Below are 23119 nucleotides of genomic sequence, written 5' to 3'. Positions count from 1 at the left end.
TATATATATTAATATATATATATATATATATATATATATATATATATCATACATATTCGCCATTTCCCGCATTAGCGAGGTAGCGTTCAGAACAGAGGACTGAGCCTTAGAGGGAATATCCTCACTTGGCCCCCTTCTCTGTTCCTTCTTTTGGGAAAAGTAAATCGGGAGGGGAGGATTTCCAGCCCCCCGCTCCCTCCCCTTTTAGTCGCCATCTACGACACGCAGGAAATGCGTGGGAAGTATTCTTTCTCCCCTACCCTCAGGGATATATATATATATATATATATATATATATATATATATATATATATATATATATATATATATATATATATATATATATATATATATGAAAGATAAAGTTATAAATACACAATGCCACACTGACTGTCTATTGTACTTACAGCTAGGAGTACATAATAATCATAACCACGTCCAGTGACTCCAACCGTCCCAGTTTTGCTGAAATATGATAAGAGTGACCGGGAGTTGGACGTGGCTGGTGTCTACAAGCAGTACTGGGCAGCCTTCAACGAAATCTCATAGCAATGACCTTCACTATAGAGGTGATCCGTACTGTAGAAGTGGCGCTCATCATAGAGACGACACTTTATACAGGTGATCCTCATTGTAAAGGTGACACTCATCATAAGGGTGTGAATCTCATTCTCCAGATGACCTTCCTTATACAGGTGACCTTCAGTGCAGAAGTGACCCCGCCTTTATATAGGGTGGCTCTCATTATAGAGGCGACCCCATGATGGGTGTGACACTCAGTGAAATCAATAGAAGACAGTTGATGATTTGCAACACAATCCTGTTTTGATTTGCAACACAATCTTGTTTTGATTTGCAACACAATCTTGTTTTTGATTTGCAACACAATCCTGTTTTGATTTGCAACACAATCCTGTTTTGATTTGCAACACAATCCTGTTTTGATTTGCAACACAATCCTGTTTTGATTTGCAACACAATCTTGTTTTTGATTTGCAACACAGTCTTGTTTTTGATTTGCAACACAGTCTTGTTTTTGATTTGCAACACAGTCTTGTTTTTGATTTGCAACACAGTCTTGTTTTTGATTTGCAACACAGTCTTGTTTTTGATTTGCAACACAGTCTTGTTTTTGATTTGCAACACAGTCTTGTTTTTGATTTGCAACACAATCCTGTTTTTGATTTGCAACACAGTCTTGTTTTTGATTTGCAACACAGTCTTGTTTTTGATTTGCAATACAGTCTTGTTTTTGATTTGCAACACAGTCTTGTTTTTGATTTGCAACACAGTCTTGTTTTTGATTTGCAACACAGTCTTGTTTTTGATTTGCAACACAGTCTTGTTTTTGATTTGCAACACAGTCTTGTTTTTGATTTGCAACACAGTCTTGTTTTTGATTTGCAACACAGTCTTGTTTTTGATTTGCAACACAATCCTGTTTTTGATTTGCAACACAGTCTTGTTTTTGATTTGCAACACAGTCTTGTTTTTGATTTGCAACACAGTCTTGTTTTTGATTTGCAACACAGTCTTGTTTTTGATTTGCAACACAGTCTTGTTTTTGATTTGCAACACAATCTTGTTTTTGATTTGCAACACAATCTTGTTTTTGATTTGCAACACAGTCTTGTTTTTGATTTGCAACACAGTCTTGTTTTTGATTTGCAACACAGTCTTGTTTTTGATTTGCAACACAGTCTTGTTTTGATTTGCAACACAGTCTTGTTTTTGATTTGCAACACAGTCTTGTTTTTGATTTGCAACACAGTCTTGTTTTTGATTTCCAACACAGTCTTGTTTTTGATTTGCAACACAGTCTTGTTTTTGATTTGCAACACAGTCTTGTTTTTGATTTGCAACACAGTCTTGTTTTTGATTTGCAACACAATCTTGTTTTTGATTTGCAGCACAATCTTGTTTTTGATTTGCAACACAGTCTTGTTTTTGATTTGCAACACAGTCTTGTTTTGATTTGCAACACAGTCTTGTTTTTGATTTGCAACACAGTCTTGTTTTTGATTTGCAACACAGTCTTGTTTTTGATTTGCAACACAGTCTTGTTTTTGATTTGCAACACAGTCTTGCTTTTGAATTGCAACACAATCTTGTTTTTGATTTGCAACACAGTCTTGTTTTTGATTTGCAACACAGTCTTGTTTTTGATTTGCAGCACAGTCTTGTTTACCTCTTGGTGGAATTCGATCTTAAATCTTACCACTCAAAGTTTTGTATCATCGATAACAATTACGAATCACAGAGCAGAATTAAGATCAAAATAAATCGAATAAAACGAAAATAATAAATGTTCCTTATCATAATTGCTTGTATCATTAACAGACTAGTGCACTAAACGGAGACAATCACATGACGTAAAACAATAGCCCTCTAGCCTGGGCACCGAAGACAAAACTTTAACAAAAATTCTTCTATTGTTTTTGTGGCTGGCGATGAACCATCGCGATCGTTAAATCATCACGAACCTTAAAAACATCGCGAACCATTACGAACGTGAAGCCACCACGAACGTACATCCATTCACGAATGTTACTGTCTTGATACAGAGCCCGGGAGGTGTGTCATCTGTGTAATACAAATACCGTACACTCGGACTGTGGTGTATGGTTAGTCTGTAACATTAAAAGAACATTTTCCTCAATACCCAAACAGTGTCTTCATCTGTTCGTCTCCTGACGTGAGATGGCCACAATTGCCTGATCTCTCATCCCACTTGATCATCTGATCACAATCAAGGGCATGATTAACATTAATGACCTTGAACTCCCTCAAATTTTACTAATCTCACTTTTCGCACAACTTAAAAATCAATATTCATGCATAGGTTTTCCACTTTCTTCTCCCAGTGAGTCAAAAGGTTTTCCCCGTAAGCATAGTACCATTATGAGGTCTATACATGTTAACGTTTTAACGTCAGAGTACACATGTATTTGCCCCATCTATACTGTTTGGCTTACATCCTGGAAGCCGACCAATGACAGTGTAATGAGTCTGTTGGTCTGGCGTTGTAACAGGAGGTCTACAGACTCCCTTTAGGGGCAAACGTTTCCCAGCTGACTGAGCAAAACGTTTCACAACAGATCAGTTCAATAATTCCATGTAAGTATTCCTGGTGACTTGGTAACCAACTTTACAATCAAATTTCACGAATATAAATAACTTTCCCAGAAACGTACTTTCTGCCTCACTGTATGTACGGGGGAGTCTATATATCATATGAATGATAGAAATGAACATCGTATTCTGGCTGGTTTTATTTTATGTTCGATTTTGTAATTTATATAAAAAAAAAAATGTATATTCGGTAATGTGAAATATTCACTTTAGGTCAGCCGATCAAACATGAGAGATTTCACCAACGCCCCTTAAAAATCAAGATATGAATGAAGGTCATCTCGATAACAGTGAAGGTCATCATGATAACAGTGAAGGTCATCATGATAACAGTGAAGGTCATCACGATAACAGAGAAGGTCATCACGATAACAGTGAAGGTCATCACGATAACAGTGAAGGTCATCATGATAACAGTGAAGGTCATCTCGATATCATTTTCCTGAAAACTGCTCAGCATCAGCCCCTGACCAGTGACGCCCAGCTCGCGGAGGCCACATTGTATTTCATAAAAAAAAAAAAAACAATGAATTATATCTTAGGTTCCACATCTGTCTGATATCATGTTTCCTGCACCAGTACAGTGTCACTGTCTTCACTCCCACCTCATAGACGTGCATACAGTACCTTAAATTGTTCAGGACTACACATGAAATCTAATGCTATTACCCTATTCCTTAAGTAAGCACGAGGGTACGACACTTGAGTACGACAGTACGGCCTTTGAGTACAAGGGTACGTCTCTTGGCTGGGTTATAATGCCTAAGGGTCGTACCGTCGTGCCCAAGGGTTTTTCCCCGCCGTTGCCAGGGGGATGGGAATGAAGCATCCGCCACACCAGCACTGGGATAAAAAAATATCAAAGACTACAGATTCATGGACGTCTAGATCTTAACCTTAGAAAATTGCTGTAACATTATCTTAAGAAATAAACCCATAGTATTTTCTCCTGTTTGGTGTGACACACGTTTGGTCCGTCCCCGGTCACCGGCCCATCCTGCAATAATAATAATATATGCACACATGTAGCACACTGCTGGCCACCAAACTGTGACTTGTGTGAACTGGTCTCCAGGAGGAACGACTGTCAGTCGGTCGGCCGTGGTGGTGAACGCCAGCCAGAGTGAGTCTTGACCTCCGCGGCGAACACCGCGATGCTAGCGACCGACACTACCGGCGCACCGCGAAGCCACAAACCCCACAGTCAGTTCTATGGCCACCGGTCACTGGTATCCTCTGTGGTGCCGGGACTGGATGACTGGGGGGGGAGTTTGGATTGTAGGAGAGGTGGGCCCGTGATCTGCCGGGTCTGGGGCCCGGAGCCATGGGAAGGAGAGGGTGTACAACATGCACAAGGCTTGTGTGAAAGGACCTGGATTGGACAACGACTTTTAAGCCATAACTATGTCTCTCTCAAGTATAAATAACATCTGTAGTTGTTATCAGTTTTAAATATCATAAAGCTTAAGTTCGACGTCCAGTCTAAGTTCCTTGTAGCCTTCGCTGTACGATGCAATAACCGTAAAAAAAAGAAAAACATTCGTTCTGAGATGAGAATTCTTCACTGCCATGACATCTGAACGCTATCGTATGGTTGCTGAGTCATGTGCAATCTGATTTAAGGAAAGTATCGGACAACATGCAGGAAGCTCAATCAGTAATTCAAGCACTGAGCAGTGGTTAGTGAGGTGACCTTAAATGTATTAAGATAAGAGATAACAAAGACTATACTGGAAAAGTTCAGGATGACTGAAATTCAATAACAACACACACACACACACACACACACACACACACACACACACACAAACATACTCAAATGAATACATACAACATACAGGACCCAGAACTGTGAAATCCAAAGAACCCCGTGTGCTCAGCTCCTGTATCTAACGGGCGGGACCACAGGTCATGAACAGTGCATATTGCATGTTTTTCTTTTGAACATGGTCAGTGGAAGGCAGTTGAGCAGCAGGTGTTCAGTGTCCTCAGGTGCGAAAGTTGCATCTTCGGCATGAGTTGTTCTGTGATATGTTGAAGAGGTGATCCAGAGTGTAAACATGAAAGTATGACTCGTACATGTCTAAGGAGTGTACTTTCGGATGGGTGTGATTACTCGTTGTGTGTTAATGGGAGAAAGTTTTACACTCGTGTTGCCGCATTTCTGATGTTCGAGACTGCGTAGGGTACACGGTTGTTTAGTGTTTGTCATCTGATTACGGTGTGAATGCGTTCTGTCAGTATGATGTTTTTTTTCACACTACTGGATGGCAAACGTGTTGAGGCAGAAGTATACCAGAAGTATTCTTCTTCACTATGCAGGAGGTGAATGTTTGTGATTGCTGCAGTTTGTGCTCTGGCTCTAGGTGATTTGTCGTTTTGTTATGTTTACCTTTGAGAGGGTAGGCGGGCGGGTGACCAGGGAGGTGAGGCATAGTTTAGAGTGGAGCAAATGTAGAGGATACTTGTCCGAAAGCTAGCGCGAGTGAAAGTTCTGAGAACACGTACTTTGTGGACTTTGTGTTCATGTTTGCAACGTGAGGAGCGAATGTCTTGTGTGTGTGTGTGTGTGTGTGTGTGTGTGTGTGATATTTGGTGCCTATTAGGTTGGTGTTTTGTTACGTGGGAGTGATTGACCATTCAAGGGGACAGGAGGGTGCAGGGGGGGATTGTCTGCTCGGTGCAACCGAATATCTTAATTTTGTCAAGCAGTACTGCATGTTTATTGTTGTTTGTGTAGTGTTTGGGCGCCTTATTGTAAATAACAGGTCATCTGCTTGTGAGAAGACATTCATATTCTGTTTAACGGGGAGCAGAGAGAGGCCAAGTGTACAAGCAAAAGAAGGGTGGAGAAAGAACAGCTCCTGAGGGACTCCACTGCAGAGATGGAAAGGTTTAAAAGTGTAGCCATACACATACACGTATATACATTTGTACAAACCTACACAAACGTAAACACACACACACACACACAATATATATATATATATATATATATATATATATATATATATATATATATATATATATATATATATATATATATATATATAAAATATAAACCACCACTGAAAAAAGTGACGTGAACAGACAACAAGGCAAACAAAACACATGGAAGACAGAGATAAACAAAGACGTCCAAACTGTGCCTTGGTAAAGGCAAGTGAGGCTTGTGTCTACATGGGTCACCTCAACTTGGACACGTACTTCCTGCCCAGGATCATGATGCCACATGCAATGACCCATGCTGGTCAGCGGGTGCAGTCACCACAGCTTGGTAACAATGTCAAACTCTCACGAAACATGTAAAGAATTGTGTAGTCATAAACATCTTAGAAATGTGCTGAAACACAGCCAGTGGTATGATCTAGGTGCACTGTCTCGGTCAAGTTCAAAGTTTTATTTTTCCGAATCGCGAAACAAAGATGCTTCACATACATTCTCGAAACTTGCAGGTTCATACCCACGTGCAATTAAACCAGATGAAAAAAATGCATAACGAGAGACCTGGCTGTTTGGAACTTAAGCTGAGCGTTTGTGTTTTAAACTAAAGCTTTAGGCTTGACGTCTAACTCCGGAATATCTTTAAGTTCTCAAAACACTCGAAACATCTGCGAAAGTTCACCACAGCCAAATCAGGTGATTCACTGAATGCAGAGAGATAGTCCTGCCAGTGTGCTGCAACCCGGAACTGTGTGTCCTAGACGTGCAGAAACGTGAGATGTCACACATAAGTCTCGTTGCTTCACGCTGTATGAAACTAGAATCATCCGGAAATATGTCATGCAAAAGCCTATTTCAAGTTGGGATCATTTAAAACCGAGCAAATTATCGCTCTCAGACTTAGTGCATTACAGTTAACCAAAATCAGTCGATGTCCGAACTTACCTTTCCGATTAGATTCTGAGAAAATATTGAAATAAATTAACAACACTTTTGGAGAGATCGTTTTCTATATCAATACAGACTTCTGAAAGTGAGATGTTTAGTATATTACGTCACAAATATATCCCAAAACAAATCTAGGGGGGTCAGTCTTAACCAATAACCTAATCCAATCACACTCTCTTCACTGGAAATGACACAGTAGAGACACACACTGAAACATTTGAAGCCCAGGTTAGATTAAGATGTTTGAGGCGCCGCAACTGGGCGTGATTCTAACACCTTGTAACTAATTGTGTCTATGATTATAAAGGAATTAAAGGAAATTCAAACAGCAAGGGACTGCTGGGTCCTACCGAGGCAGCTTGAGGTAGTGGAAGAGATCAGAAACTCATATCCTTGGTAGAAGTAGAAAGACGAATAGATGTTTCAGAGAAAAACTGTAAGTCTTCGTGTAACTGAGAAGTCGCAATAATGTCATTCGTGGATTTTCAGCGGAATATTTATCAAGTCTGTACTTAGAAGTATCTGTGGCATCGCTTTCAAGCGCTTTAATTGGTAAAACACTCTAAGTGTTAACAATCCTTTTGAAGACAAAGGTCTTCGCCTCACTCGAGGTAAAACGTTGGTTCGCGAGTTTATTATTATAGCCATTACTGTGAGTGAAATGAAAAGAATCTGAAAATTTTGATTACCTGTGTCTCAGTGCAGGAATCATCTTGGTAGCTTTCCTCTATACTCTCCCCATTCTGTATATATACTTATTTTTTTTTCAAGGAGGGAAACCAAAACTGAATATTCAAGATGGGGTCGCACCAGTGACTTGTAAAGAGCGAGGATAATTCCCTAGACTTAAATTTTGTATGACCTTTACTTCCGTATACTGTTTACGTGGCCTTAGTAGCCAGGGATCATTAGAACCAGGTCTTTCTCCTTATTTACCTTTAGTAGCTCAAAACAATTCATACTGTAACCTGCCTTCTCGTTTTTACTAACGATATGTAAAACTTTGCACAATTCGATCTCACATATATTTGCCACGAATTAGCTAAGTCCAACAAAGTGTTTATGCCGCCGATTCATTGCTACAAACGTTCAATTTTGGTCGTAAATCTATTACCCAACTGAGCATCGTCTGTCAGTTTCGATATCTTGTAGTGTAGCCCATCTCTAGGATCATAAATATATATATATATATATATGAGAAAGAGAACCGGTCCCAAGACTGATCCTTGTGGCACATCATTTTACGTCTAACCATTCTGAGACGACCATCAATCACAACTTCTTTTTTACAGCCAGTCGACCAGTTTCCTAACTACCAAAGTTCAATCTCATTTATACCGTGCGACATAAATTTTGTTGGTAAACTCTGATGTGGAACTTTACCGAGTACTTTTTGAAAATCTAAATAGGTGACATCAATTGCTTTACTTTCATTACACATATTGATTATGTCACAGAAGAAATCAAGGGATATGTCAGACATAAGAAAAAAAAAAAAATGTAAAGCATAAACGTGCGTCCAGGAATATTCCTGACCAGATCCGCTGAAAAGTTTAAAAAAAAAAAAAAACTGGTGGACAGCTGTACATAGTTGATGCGCTTAAGTAATCCTCAACTCAAAAACGCTGAATGACCCACATTTTGTTTTACCAGTGATGTACGAAAGAACACCTGGCAACTCCCATGGTTTACTGTACCAAACGTATGGTCCGACATGTCATGTATGCAAGCCGGCAGGCACCCCAGATCATGAACTTATCTGCTGAGGTCCAGTTGGATCCTAGGTTTTATCATTTCTTGTAGTTTTCCCGTGATTTTACAGACAACAATATCAAATACTTTTGTCAGATGACCGTAACGAATGATCAAACACAACCTGTATATACATCAGATTTGGCCTAATAGAATCTTAAAAAGATAACAACTCGATGGTTACATCACTGGGGTCTCGTCTTAACTTTACTGGGCGAGACATTACTTGATCGTCGTGTCGAGCGCCGATTACACTGAAATTCAAAGTCATGAACATAATAGGAACAGCCGAATAGGCTATGACATTCCACCTCCCTCACGCATCCCAACGATCGATATGTGGTGGAGTACAGAAGCCACCACACTCATAAAGCCAGATCCTTCAACCTGCGGAGATTAAATCGTGTATGTTGTCAGATTTGTTCTTTATCTCCTATGGAATGGATATTTAGCAAGATGAGCATTTCATTTTTGCAACACTGAATGATAAACAAACCTCACAGTTTGACAGATGTGACGTTCTATTAAATACGCAAATAACTGATTCACCGTTTACATAATCTTATGCTCATTTGATACACAAAAAAAAAAATGAATAACTTATGTGTCAACTTACTTTCAAAGAATATCACTGTCATTAATCTTATTATACTTAACGTAATTTTGTTACACCACGTCAGTTTAAAAAAAATAACTCGTAACTTCACCTGTTAAACTTAACTTTTATATAGTGTATGACTACTTCAGTATACTGTTTACGATCATTACATGTGAAAGGTATACCTGAGTCGTTCGCTAATTTACACTTCGTCCCCAAGTCAGCTGAAAAGGCTGGCAGCACAGACGGTCCCTCATTAAGGCTAGGCTGGTGTGTGAGGACAAGTCATCAGCCCTCATTACTGTCCACATGTTAACGGTGATAAAGGTTAGGCTTGTATGTGAGCCACCTGCCTTCTCAGTAAAAAAAAAAATAAAATAAAATTCAAAAATCGTTTCCAACAAAATAGAGCCAATGATACATTGAGGAATTATCTGAAAAAATTGTTACATTAATATTAGCGATACTGGCTGCACTCTGTTGAATCACACTGAAATTCTTACACAAACTGTCCCGTGCGAGGAGCTGTTGATATAAGGTTCCGTGTCTCGCCAGGTTTACCAACACTCCAGTGTAGGTAGGTGTAGTAGTACCTCAGTACTTTAGACATACTGTACATATGTACTACTGATAACACGATAATATTCTGCCGTATGTTTTCATCATCTTGGGTCGCAAGAGGTTCAGTCTTAAGTAGGCCTAATGTTCATTCTGATCACTCGGTAGAATTGCACGTACTCAGATCAGTCTGGGTAACGGGTAGGACATTTTCGTTACTGACACTGAGGCGTTACCCAGACAGACAAAAACGACTGCATCTTTTACGAAAATTCGTGCATTTTAATATCAAAATAATAATCATTAATACATATGAAAAAATTTAATATATATATACGTATTTCATTATACTGCACTTGTTTATATCGTAAGAACTGTGTTTACGTAGCAAGAAGTTGATGGATATGGTCGTGTAAATAGGCTTGGATAACGTAGTTTTCTGACGATAGAGATGTCAAACAAATATCATTATCATCATTATGAGTATTATTTTATCATTATCATTATTATCATTATCTATCATTATTATCATTATCATTATTATTACTATTATTATTACCATTATTATCATTATTATTGCAACTTATGTATATGTACCAGCATGCTATCTGGTCTCGTCTCTACCCAGAGAGAATATCGGTTTTGCTGATACAGTTTGCCAGTGGTTATGTCCCTAATCTTATCAACACTGCGAAGATAAATTTCTTAGACTACCAATCTGTTTCTATTATACATCAAACGACACTGAGCGACTGATAAATACATGTCTATAATGAGACTGTAAGCCATATGCTTACAGGCTAAGGAGGCACATGAAGAGGTGCAACAGGCCCAACCACGCACATCCTCCGAAGAGGGAGCCGTTCGGGCAAACTGTTTCCTCAGATTATGGCAAAACGCAAGATCAGTAATATCACTTCATTCATTTAGCATTGACTGTATCCCAAAGTCAGTTCCCCGAGGAGAACCGCCAACTGCTTCGGTATTACCTGAAGCGGGCAATCGAGACTAACGGCAATATATATCCAACATTTTGGCGCAGTCCGCACAGATACCCTAGTAAAGGCCCGTTCACACTTGGGTTTTCTTGATGGTGTTAGTCATGTGAGATTAGATCTGTGATATATATTCTTCTCGCTCTGTTCTTTAATTCTCTTACCACTCACGACGTTCATATACTGTGGTCTTCTCTGATCCATACAGGGTTACCACAAAGGGGGGGGGGGTTCCCCTTGGAGATTTTTTTAATCCTCCAGGCTCACAATGGAGTGGGGGAGGGGTTGGTAGAGGGGGGGCTTCGTCCCCCTAAAAACTTCTTAGTAACCCCTTACTGTATTTCATTTTCCTGTTCAGTAGTGATTGAGCAAAATCTGAAAATGATTGTCGAAGCTTATTATTAATTCAAAGCCTACGACAGTTTGATAGTTTCTGCATGCTGAATGACGCGTTATTTGCGTATCATACTGTGTATAAATGGATTGGTAAGTGTCACTACCACAAACTTTGGCATTTTCTGCTGGACTTTGAAGTTCAGGCAAATTTTTTGCTTATCTTTGCAAAAGGATATGGACTCGTACGGCCGTATGCCAAAGCTTTAGGTTGAAAAAAAAAAAATTCCAGTGGGGACCGCAAATGAACAAGACAGTAAATATATCAGCGAAGACCCTACCGATGACCCTTTCAAATGGAAATGTTACTTGTGCCTTCCTGATGATGTTGATGAATATGTGAAACTTTTAAATGTTTTATATTCTACAAAAAGAGGGAATGTGTTCGTATAGCGGGCCCGAAGAGAAGTGTAAACAAACCAAAATGGGAAAGCATCATGTCCCTCGTGAATGAAGCGCCTAACTTGTGTGTCCTGTCGCTTGTGAGAGAGGCCCTTAAAACCTGTGCATCCTACACCCAGTAAGAGAGACGCCTAACTTATGTATCCTGTGCTCATGAGGGAAGGATCTAACCTGTATATCCTGTCGCTTGTGAGGGAAGTGCCTAACCTGATTGTCGTCTCGTTTATGAGGGAGGCGCGCTGCTTCAGGCAGTAGAGGAAGACGTGGGTACAGCGGAAGGGGTAGCTGGGCCTGCCGTGGGGACTGCTCAGAGGTAGAGAGTAGCTGTAGTAGCGCCCGCACCACCATGGGGTCCATCATCACGCCCAATTCCTCGTCTATATATGATACTGAAAGGAGGAATGTAAAGCTGCTGTAAGTTTACATATTATGAAAAGTAATATATATATATATATATTAAAAGAAAAGTTTTTTGGAAGTTAATTCATGTTTTAGGAATTCTATATCATAGTTTAAGATTCTTTTTAAGATTTTTTTTTCTCCAAAAGAAAGAACAGAGAAGGGGGCCAGGTGAGGATATTCCCTCAAAGGCCCAGTCCTCTGTTCTTAACGCTACGTCGCTAATGCGGGAAATGGCGAGTAGTATGAAAAGAAAGAAGTTTAAGATTCTTAACTAAACTTGCTTATGCGCACACCTTATAAGTTTGCATGTTTATGCTACTGGTTCTCTTTCACCTGTTTGTCAGTTTAAAGATATTATCACGTCCACAATTGGTTGTACGCCAGCCCACAAGGTACGAGCAGAAGTCTAGTGATATCTGGCATGTTTTGCCCGGTGGAATTGTCAGTATTTCTCCGAATTTATCAGGTATTTACGGGAGAAAATTAGTCAGCTTTCCATTCAGTACAAGAGCAAGCGTCATATAACAGTACAGTGGTCAGTGATTTCTCCCAGAAGCAAACGTTATATAAAAATGTTAAAGGTGGAAAGTATTAGGTAGTTATTTTCCGACTGAACTTATATATACATTGCTGTCATCATCCTAGTTAGGCTCTAGAAAGGTGCATAGCACAATCTCGGATTGTCTACATGGACTTACGTTATACGGGCCTCCGCGGTGTAGCGGTTAGCGTTACTGACTGTCAGCATGATCCTGCCCTGGATGGAGCTTATAGGGGTTCGAAGCCTGGGTGCGGCATTCAGCCAAACACCCAACCCAGGTGTTCATCCTACCCTCAGGGGTAGTTGGTAAATGGATATCTGGCTTAAGTTGGGAGGGAGCGGGGGGCTGGAAATCCTCCCCTCTCGTTTTTTTTTTTTAATTTTCCAAAAGAAGGAACAGAGAATTGGGCCAGGTGAGGGTATTCCCTCAAAGGCCCAGTCCTCTGTTCTTAACGCTACCTCGCTAATGCGGGAAATGGCGAATAGTTTGAAAGAAAAAAGAAAGATATATATATATATATGAATAAATGCAAGGTATATATATGCAAGGTTAAGAGATGGGGCAACACAGGTGTAAAACTCCCCGTAACACAAATAGCAATCATTTCATTTCAAAACAAAAATCCTGGGCCTGGAACAATGAAACCAACATTAACATCAAATTCATTTTGTTATCACTTTCCAAAAATTAAAGGAATAGTTTCGAGAAAATAAATGATGACAATTATTCTGTTGTTATTTCATTCTTATCGTTTACATTTACTGAACATCAAAGTCACCTGGTTGGTTCACCTCAGTGGACACCACCTTTGTCATCCTTATGCCACATGACGTCTCGAGCTGGAGACAGTTTGAAAGTATGAGAGGAGGCTAGGTTAGCTTAGGTGGTCGGGGAGGCTAGGCTAGGTTAGGTGGTCGGGGAAGCTTAGGCTAGGTTAAGTGGTCGGGGAGGCAAGGCTAGGTTAGGTCGTCGGGGAGGCTAGGCTAGGTTAGGTGGTCGGGGACTTAGGCTAGGTTAGGTGGTCAGGAAGGCTAGGCTAGGTTAGGTGTTCGGGGAGCTTAGGCTAGGTTAGGTGGTCAGGAAGGCTAGGCTAGGTTAGGTGGTCGGAGAGGCTAGGGCTAGGTTAGGTGGTAGGAGAGGCTAGGCTAGGTTAGGTGGTTGGGGAGGCTAGGGCTAGGTTAGGTGGTCGGGGAGGTTAGGATAGGTGGGCGGGGAGGTTAGGCTAGGTTATGTGGTCGGGTAGGTTAGGGCTAGGTTAGGATGTCAAATCAAGTTATGTTCGGCTGGTTTGTTTTTTTAATTTAGGTTATGTTAGATGTTTAAGATATATTATTCATGCCAAAAAACCGTGCAAAATAGGCCGCCACCATTTACCATAATAGAAAGTCCAATGAATGTTGATCTTCCTACAAGGGTGATTTTTACGTCTATTAGCACATATAAACTGAGCGCTCATCGCCTGGTGATACTACTGTCTTGCACCAATTAATGCCATAAGTACATTCTGATATATATTCCATGCACTGCAGTTAATGCTAAGTTTCCACATGTAGTTATGATAACGTCACGACACGAATGAATGAGTGAGGAGATATTTTTCTTTTAATGTGTTATTGACGATTCGATCACGTCGTGTGACGGATATTTTCAATTTCTGTTAGCGCAAATTGCCAAAGGTGTTGGAAAATACGTAATGAAGCGAAATAGCATTTTTTTCCTCTTCTCGAAGCTGTATACATTTATATTACTCAAAGATTCACAGTTTATGAGGTGTGTGTGTGTGTGTGTGTGTGAGTGTGTGTGTATGTGTGTGTGTGTGTGTGTGTGTTTGTGATGTGTGTGTGTTTGTGTTGTGTGTGTGTGTGTTGTGCGTGTGTGTGTGTGTGTGTGTGTGTGTGTGTACTGGGGCCATGTGAGTAAAATTATGTTATGGTAGTGGGGGAGTATGTGTGTGCGTGTGTGAGTACTATTTGTGCGTTACGAGAGAGTTTTACACTGGTGCTGCCGTCTCTTAACCTTGTATGTACGGACCATGTCTTTACTTCTACGTACGTGCACACACACACACACACACACACACACCCTAGCCTGTGCTAGGTACCCATTCTATCGACCAGCCCCTAGGGAAAGATGAACAGTTGGGTGGACTGTGGATCGGCTGCCTCGACCAGGATTGAACTGCTGCAGGATAAAAGGCATGGGAGATATACACAGGCACGTGGAAGGGGAGTAGAGTAGAGCAATGGTAGGCTGCGGCTATAAGTGGATCAGGACAAAAGTAATCCCCATTTGACTGAAGAAGATCCTCTTATATAGAAAAATGTTTGAGAATATATATATATATATATATATATATATATATATATATATATATATATATATATATATATATATATATATATGCTTTTGAACCAAAGCGAACGGACGTTTGATCACACACACACACACACACACACACACACACATACATATATATATATATATATATATATATATATATATATATATATATATATATATATATATATTATACTATTCGCCATTTCCCGCGTTAGCGAGGTAGCGTTAATAACAGAGGACTGAAACTTTGAGGGATTATCCTCACTTGGCCCCCTTCTCTGTTCCTTCTTTTGGAAAATTAAAAACGAGAGGGGAGGATTTCCAGCCCCCCGCTCCCTTCCCATTTAGTCGCCTTCTACGACACGCAGGGAATACGTGAGAAGTCTTTCTTCCTTACCCCCAGGGATAATATATATATATATATATATATATATATATATATATATATATATATATATATATATATATATATATATATATATTTTTTTTTTTTTTTTTTTTTTATACTTTCTCGCTGTCTCCCGCGTTTGCGAGGTAGCGCAAGGAAACAGACGAAAGAAATGGCCCAACCCCCCCCATACACATGTACATACACACGTCCACACACGCAAATATACATACCTACACAGCTTTCCATGGTTTACCCCGGACGCTTCACATGCCTTGATTCAATCCACTGACAGCACGTCAACCCCTGTATACCACATCGCTCCAATTCACTCTATTCCTTGCCCTCCTTTCACCCTCCTGCATGTTCAGGCCCCGATCACACAAAATCCTTTTCACTCCATCTTTCCACCTCCAATTTGGTCTCCCTCTTCTCCTCGTTCCCTCCACCTCCGACACATATATCCTCTTGGTCAATCTTTCCTCACTCATTCTCTCCATGTGCCCAAACCATTTCAAAACACCCTCTTCTGCTCTCTCAACCACGCTCTTTTTATTTCCACACATCTCTCTTACCCTTACGTTACTTACTCGATCAAACCACCTCACACCACACATTGTCCTCAAACATCTCATTTCCAGCACATCCATCCTCCTGCGCACAGCTCTATCCATAGCCCACGCCTCGCAACCATACAACATTGCTGGAACTACTATTCCTTCAAACATACCCATTTTTGCTTTCCGGGATAATGTTCTCGACTTCCACACATTTTTCAAGGCTCCCAAAATTTTCGCCCCCTCCCCCACCCTATGATCCACTTCCGCTTCCATGGTTCCATCCGCTGACAGATCCACTCCCAGATATCTAAAACACTTCACTTCCTCCAGTTTTTCTCCATTCAAGCTCACCTCCCAATTGACTTGACCCTCAACCCTACTGTACCTAATAACCTTGCTCTTATTCACATTTACTCTTAACTTTCTTCTTCCACACACTTTACCAAACTCAGTCACCAGCTTCTGCAGTTTCTCACATGAATCCGCCACCAGCGCTGTATCATCATATATATATATATATATATATATATATATATATATATATATATATATATATATATATATATATATATATATATATATATATTTATATATATATATATATATATATATATATATATATATATATATATACACGTGAGCTTCCGTGGTACAATGGTTAGTATCGCATGCACCAGCAGACAAACTGTTTGCTGAAAAATAGTAAAACATATATCAAGTTGTTCATATTCTATATAAGTCCATAACTAGAATATCCTTCTAAAGTTTGGTCACCTCACTTAAAGAAGCACAAAAAAATTAATAGAGAAGGCCCAGAGGAGAGCGACAAAAGTAGTATCTGAATCAAAATTGCTGGGATTTAGATAAAGGTCAGAGGACTTAAACCTGCCCAACATGAAGAGAAAAGAGTTAGAGGCGTTGATCACGATCCTTAAGATTTCAAGCCGGCTTGATGGCGTATTACAGTGAACATTTGTTCGTAAAATGTATGCACAGAGCGATCAGAGACCATGACCAAGAATAAAGCACATAACTTGTTAGAAAAGACGTTGATGCGCGCCTAGGATGTGTAAAGTGAGTTCACATAAACTCAGGTTTAATAGATTCTCCTCAGGGTTTAGTGTCAGGCAAAGTCTATAATATACGACAAATTAACAACCTGTCTACAACGAATTCCTGACATCTTCCACACCTACAAACAACCTCGAAGGAACCCAATACACTATTGCTGTTTGAACTGCGTATTTTGAAGGTCTTTGACGTGATCGTCCACCACAAAGAGGCCACTTAACACGATAAAGAAGCGCTTAAAAATGCATTAGTAACTTCCAGATAAGTTACTCCCGTCCGTCCTGGCTTTCGGTAGCGAGGGCGGGAGAGCGCTCTTGTGTTGATGGGGTGGGGTGATTCTGTTGACGCCGCCTGACCCGTTCGTCACCTCCCGCAAACACTCCAGCCACCCCTGGCTCGTCCATCCCTACCAGCAGGGTCCCCAACCCCAGGCCAGCTGGGCTCCCAGGATTCACGATAACCTTAGCTGAATCGAAAAGACACGAATGAAAAAAAAAAAAATTGACTCACTGGCACTGTTGGATTATACATGTGATGAACTACATAATGGCTGGCACCACATCATGGATATGATACAGTGGCTACCGCCACATCATACGTAGTGATGACCGCTAAAACCATGAGAAAAAGCGAGTTTAATCCCCAGACGAGACATCTGATTATAGCAGGACAAGCGAAGCAGGCAGACGCACAGCCGTGTATACGGACGGGGTCCATTTTCTATGAAGCATAAACTTTTGAAAACTGCATGAGGATGAAAGCCTTGAGCTACTCTTACATTTGATGGTCTGGCATTGGACATTACCCTTAAAGGCCGCAATGGCTGCCCGGTCTACTCTATATTTGCGTCTGCCAGTCCTTCGGTGGTTGTCAAATGTCACTCCTTTACCCCCAAGAAGCTGTTTTACCCCTCCTACCTTACCCATGCAATCTCTCCATCGTACGCCAAACACTTGACAACAGGGGCAGAATATGCAACAATGACGACCATCCCGAGTGAGAAGAAAATATGTTAAAAGAAGAATTAAAAACGCTATTCAGAAAGTTATAGGATGAAGGAAAGACGGAAGAAGGAAGGGAATTCAACTGCCCCGCTCTTCGGGAAGAAATCATAACGGTCTTTCCTGGCACGGACGGTCTCCACACAGAAGCCAAGGGAAGCAGCGGCTAAACGCTTGCCACAGGTCTGAGCCTTAGTGGCACGGATACAAGCAGACACCTAATGATTACTAGTAGCGGAAATAGCAGGCATAAAAGAGGGAGACCGACAGCACATCGCATCGCAGGCAATCAGAGAGAGACGGGTGGGTGGGGGAAAAGTGACGCCTGGAGAAATTATAATAAGGATTTCGATTCCACTCTGGTCAATATGAAGGAGAGGGACGAGCCACCCTGTGTGGTGGACACCCCTGTGGGCATTAAATGCAGCTCACAAGGAAATGATTACTACATCCGCACAACAAATCCTAGTTTTGAGGAAACATACTTTCTGACATTAAATAGGTGGTTTACGTAGCTCAGTGTAGGATATGGTCAGGTCCAACATATGAATTGTGTGTTTTGAAAATGAACAGAAAGGGAAACAATGGCAATTTAGAAAGAGAGTTATAGATGACAATTACTTTCCAGCTCTGTGGAGTTTAACCCGAGTTACTGCTTCCCCATTTTAATACGCCTCACAGTTCCGGATTATGAGAGATGTTTTCAATGCGTGAAAGAAAACGAGAATTAAAGCGGCGAGGGTGGGTGAGGGATGATGTAACCGTCAGCGTAATGAACACTTACCACCAGTTAAGGAGCCAAGACCATTCATGCACAGAAAAAAGGTATATATATATATATATATATATATATATATATATATATATATATATTGCTGCATATATCTCCACGGTGAAGTGAAGGTTCTGCAGAGAGAGAGAGAGAGAGAGAGAGAGAGAGAGAGAGAGAGAGAGAGAGAGAGAGAGAGAGAGAGAGAGAGAGAGCAGATTTCTGTGTGGCCTGACAGGCTTCCAAATACCTAAACAACGCGACTGTCGAAGACGCTACGTCTATAAAGTACGTCGAATCCAACTTGCAATACGCGGCTATAGATGACAGGATGCCGAGGGTGAGTTTTTGAGTCAGAGAGATCGGCTTTTGGTCTCCTATCTACAGAAAAATTAAAAAAGATGCACAGAGAGAACGCCACAGACTCCTCACAACGTTTTCATAATTGTGACTTGGAATCAGTTCTCAGACGGTCTGAGGATTGACTTAATCAGACAGCATGTCCGAACGTGGGCAAACATTTAGGATGCTGGTAACTATTACTATTCCGGTGGCAGGGGGAGGGAGGTAGAAATGAGCAACAAATTAAACGAAGAGATGAACGACGGTCAAAGATAGCTGTGGGAGACTCCAAACTTTATGTCCTATAAGAAGTATGGCTGGTACCTTGAATGTAGGTAGATCTCTCTTAACTCATAGAATTAGGTGATTAAGGTCATATGATTCATTTATTTATCTAGTTATTTATATATCATACAAACTTCCAACAGCCAGACCCGAACCTGGGACTTTATCCGTGAGGTAGGCGGGAGCGCTCCCGTCCCGTGTTATGTATGTACCCTGGCCTGTGATGAGAAGTGTCCCTGTGTCTCACGAAGGACTGAGTTAAACAGAAGGACTCAGAGGAGGCGGAGGTAAGGCGGTCAGTCAGTCCGTCCCTAGTGCTCCAGCTATGGTCAGCCTCGAGCCCAGAGAACCTGAGTGCCCTCCCCCCACCCCCCCACCCTCTGCTCTCCTCCGGCGTCGCCTGCGTCGTCTACACCTCGTGGGGAAACTCACTCTCTCTCTCTCCAGTGTTGAGTTACCTCCGTTATTAAACATTCCTCTCCAAACCAACATCATATAAGAGTTGAGGGGTTCAACAGGTGGGAGTGGGGAGGGAGACGACAGCGTAATAATTGCAATTTTTTTTTCGGTAACGGTTTGAAAAAAGGTACAGCAACGGCTCACTGACTGTGGGCGAGGCGTCCGATAATGGGAGCGTTCACCGGTGGGACTATTATGGTATATCGTGGCTGATGCTGACGTCAGCCAGAGCTGCCGCGATAGCCGGGGACGACGTGAAGTGATCGAGAAGAGAAATCACGAATGGGAATAAAATAATAGGAAATGTGTTATGATGAATATTACAACTACATGAAAAGTTCTAAGAAAGTGGAGGTTTGCTAATGAAAAGAAATTATTATTAATAATAATAATAATAATAATAATAATAATAATAATATTAATAATAATAATTATATATATATATATATATATATATATATATATATATATATATATATATATACATATCCCTGGGGAGAGGGGATTAAGAATACTTCCCACGTATTCCCTGCGTGTCGTAAAAGGCGACTAAAAGGGGAGGGAGCGGGGGGCTGGAAAACCTCCCCTCTCGTTTTTTTTTTTTATTTTCCAAAAGAAGGAACAGAGGGGGCCAGGTGAGGATATTCCAAAAAAGGCCCAGTCCTCTGTTCTTAACGCTACCTCGCCAACGCGGGAAATGGCAAATAGTTTAAGAGAAAAAAAAATATACATATATATATATATATATATATATATATATATATATATATATATATATAAAACCCCTGGGGATAGGAGATAAAGAATACTTCCTACGAATTCCCTGCGTGTCGTATAACGCAACTAAAATGGGAGGGAGCGGGGGTCTGGAAATCCTCCCCTCCCGTTTATTACTTAAAAAAAAAAACGAAAAAAGAACAGAGACGGGGGGCCAATTGAGGATATTCCTTTTAAGGCTCAATCCTCTGTTCTTAACGCTATCTCGCTAACGCGGGAAATGGCGAAAATGTACATCATATATATATATATATATATATATATATATATATATATATATATATATATATATATATACACACACACACACACACGTAAAACCACACGGAAGCGGACAATACGAAGTATCAAACGCTTTTGTATAATTACATCGTCAGGACTCGAGTACGTACAGATTGTGGGCACCATAATATACCTACCGCCATTGGGCGGGGCAGATGAATGCAAAAAGAAACAGGTGAAGGGATTGAGGCACAGGTCACCCTCGACGACCTCACCTCTCTCAAGTTACAAACTCAGTTTAACTTATGTTCTGAGAAAACAGATTAAAAAGATTTCACTCATAATGTCATCTAACTTATGTAAACTAACATTTTGTTTCATATTAATATCCTTATTATGTTTGAAAGGAGACGACTCCACATTATTTTTATCCATTAATGAGTTATTGTATGTAATAACCTTAACACTAGAGCTGCTCTAGGCAATTTGATGACCAAAATCTTTGAGGCGAACAAATACTTCATGAAATTCTTAATCACACTCTTTACAGGGTATATTTATACACACATCCCTTCTGAGAAGTTACAGTATTTTTGACAATATTACTGAAGACATTTAACATTGTAATCTTTTTAACATAACAGGAACATTAATTAAATAAGTTCTCACAACTGGATAGTACTGAAATGATTTTGTTCAGAAGTGGTTCTTTAAGTGGAACACTGTAAAACTACTTTCTAGTAAGATTAAAAGGTGAACCAATGGAATATTTGAGATACTGCAATTTACAAACCAGTGCCATACATATTGCCGAGTTCATCAATCACAGAATTCTGGACTACATGCGCGAAATGCTCTGAGAAACGCTGATGAAAACAAAGAACACTTCAAATTTCTTCATCACAAATGTTTTATCGTACAAATACGAAGTAAGAAGAATCGTGTTCACTCAAAGACAGCACTCGACTGTGATGGCAATTATCACTCACATAAAAAGAGAGAATTTTTTTTTCAGAACGAAGACTTTTGATGTGGTTGAAAGCCATGACAACAGAAAACGGAGAAGCTGGATGCGTCTTTACAGAATTAAGACGTGTTACCCGAGACATTCCTTCTTGTATATTTCCGTGGTGGGAATATATCGAAAAGATACTGAAAATTATGACTAAAAAAATTTTCAGGGTGCTTTGTATTTTGGAACTCTATCAAAGGTCGTTCTCTCGAGCTCAGGGGTCGTACTTCCAGGGACAGGGGAACTACCATCGTGTATCTAAAGGTTAGGAAGTACTGTGTATACATAAGGTGGTATAATGTTCTTAAAAAATGAAAAAAAAAAAAAGTGATCCGAAGGTGACTTCATGACGAACGTTTCTTTAGGAAATACTTTAAAAACAATGAGGTAGTGAGAGTAACATGTACATTCCCTTAAGAAAAATGCCATAATGGCGTAGAAATGACGTTCCTTTAGGGATAATTTCACAATTACTTGATACGAGGTATCGAAGCAGTATTATATTCCTACGAGATCCGCACGTACGACATTAGGTGAACGTGCGCTCTGCCATTAAGAAAAAGGTGATAAAGTCTGAAATTGAAGAGTTGTACCAGCGCTCCATGAATAGAAAAACTTAATAGAAAGATAACTAAGAGTAATAACATTCCTTTGAGCAAAATACAGTAAACACTGGAAATGGGGGGGGGGGGGGAGTCGTGATAACATTCCTTTAAGAAATACGTCTATGAACGTGGATGAATGCGAGTTTCAGCATTCCCTTCGGAAACCGATGATAAGAACTGGAGAGAGAGAGAGAGAGAGAGAGAGAGAGAGAGAGAGAGAGAGAGAGAGAGAGAGAGAGAGAGAGAGAGAGACTTGTGGTAACGTTCCTTAAGGAAACAGACGGCGGAGAGTTAGGTATATGTTACAACGTTAGGAAATTAGTGAGGGGGGGTTCAGGTGGGTCGAGAGTCGCTTATCACGTTAGGGAGGAGCACAGAGCTGAAATGTGCCTCTGTGTGGTTCAGTACTGTGCTGGTGGCTACTCGGTGCTCTCTCTCTCTCTCTCTCTCTCTCTCTCTCTCTCTCTCTCTCTCTCTCTCTCTCTCTAATACACACGGTCAGACAAACAGAAAGCAGCTTCTCCCGTGTCATGCATCACACCTACCTCCCTCCCTCCCTCCCCCTCCACATATTCCCCCCCAACTCTGCACTACCCTCGGCAAGCATCAATTATCAACAACGA

The 23119-nt window shown here is 40.6% G+C and overlaps 1 protein-coding gene across 5 annotated transcripts in view; it reads right to left on the bottom strand.

Annotated features, from left to right (window-relative positions):
- The window catches only part of LOC139750260 (uncharacterized), a 69491-nt gene that overhangs the window by 23463 nt on the left and 22909 nt on the right, over positions 1-23119 (bottom strand). For 3 of the 5 annotated variants that reach the window (XR_011713108.1, XM_071664845.1, XM_071664837.1), the window contains exon 2: positions 11929-12110. Coding sequence is in view for 4 of the 5 variants with exons in the window: in XM_071664845.1 (XP_071520946.1) it covers positions 11929-12110 (182 nt within the window). In the remaining variant the exon portion in view is untranslated. Of the gene's footprint in view, positions 1-7020; positions 7036-11928; positions 12111-23119 lie in introns of all 5 variants that reach the window. The other 2 variants (XM_071664816.1, XM_071664827.1) reach the window with 1 other exon arrangement.

Source organism: Panulirus ornatus, chromosome 1, assembly GCF_036320965.1.
Source record: "Panulirus ornatus isolate Po-2019 chromosome 1, ASM3632096v1, whole genome shotgun sequence".
NCBI lineage: Eukaryota > Metazoa > Arthropoda > Malacostraca > Decapoda > Palinuridae > Panulirus > Panulirus ornatus.
The sequence above is the reverse complement of the archived record's forward strand: the minus strand, read 5'-3'. Positions and strand labels throughout refer to the sequence as shown.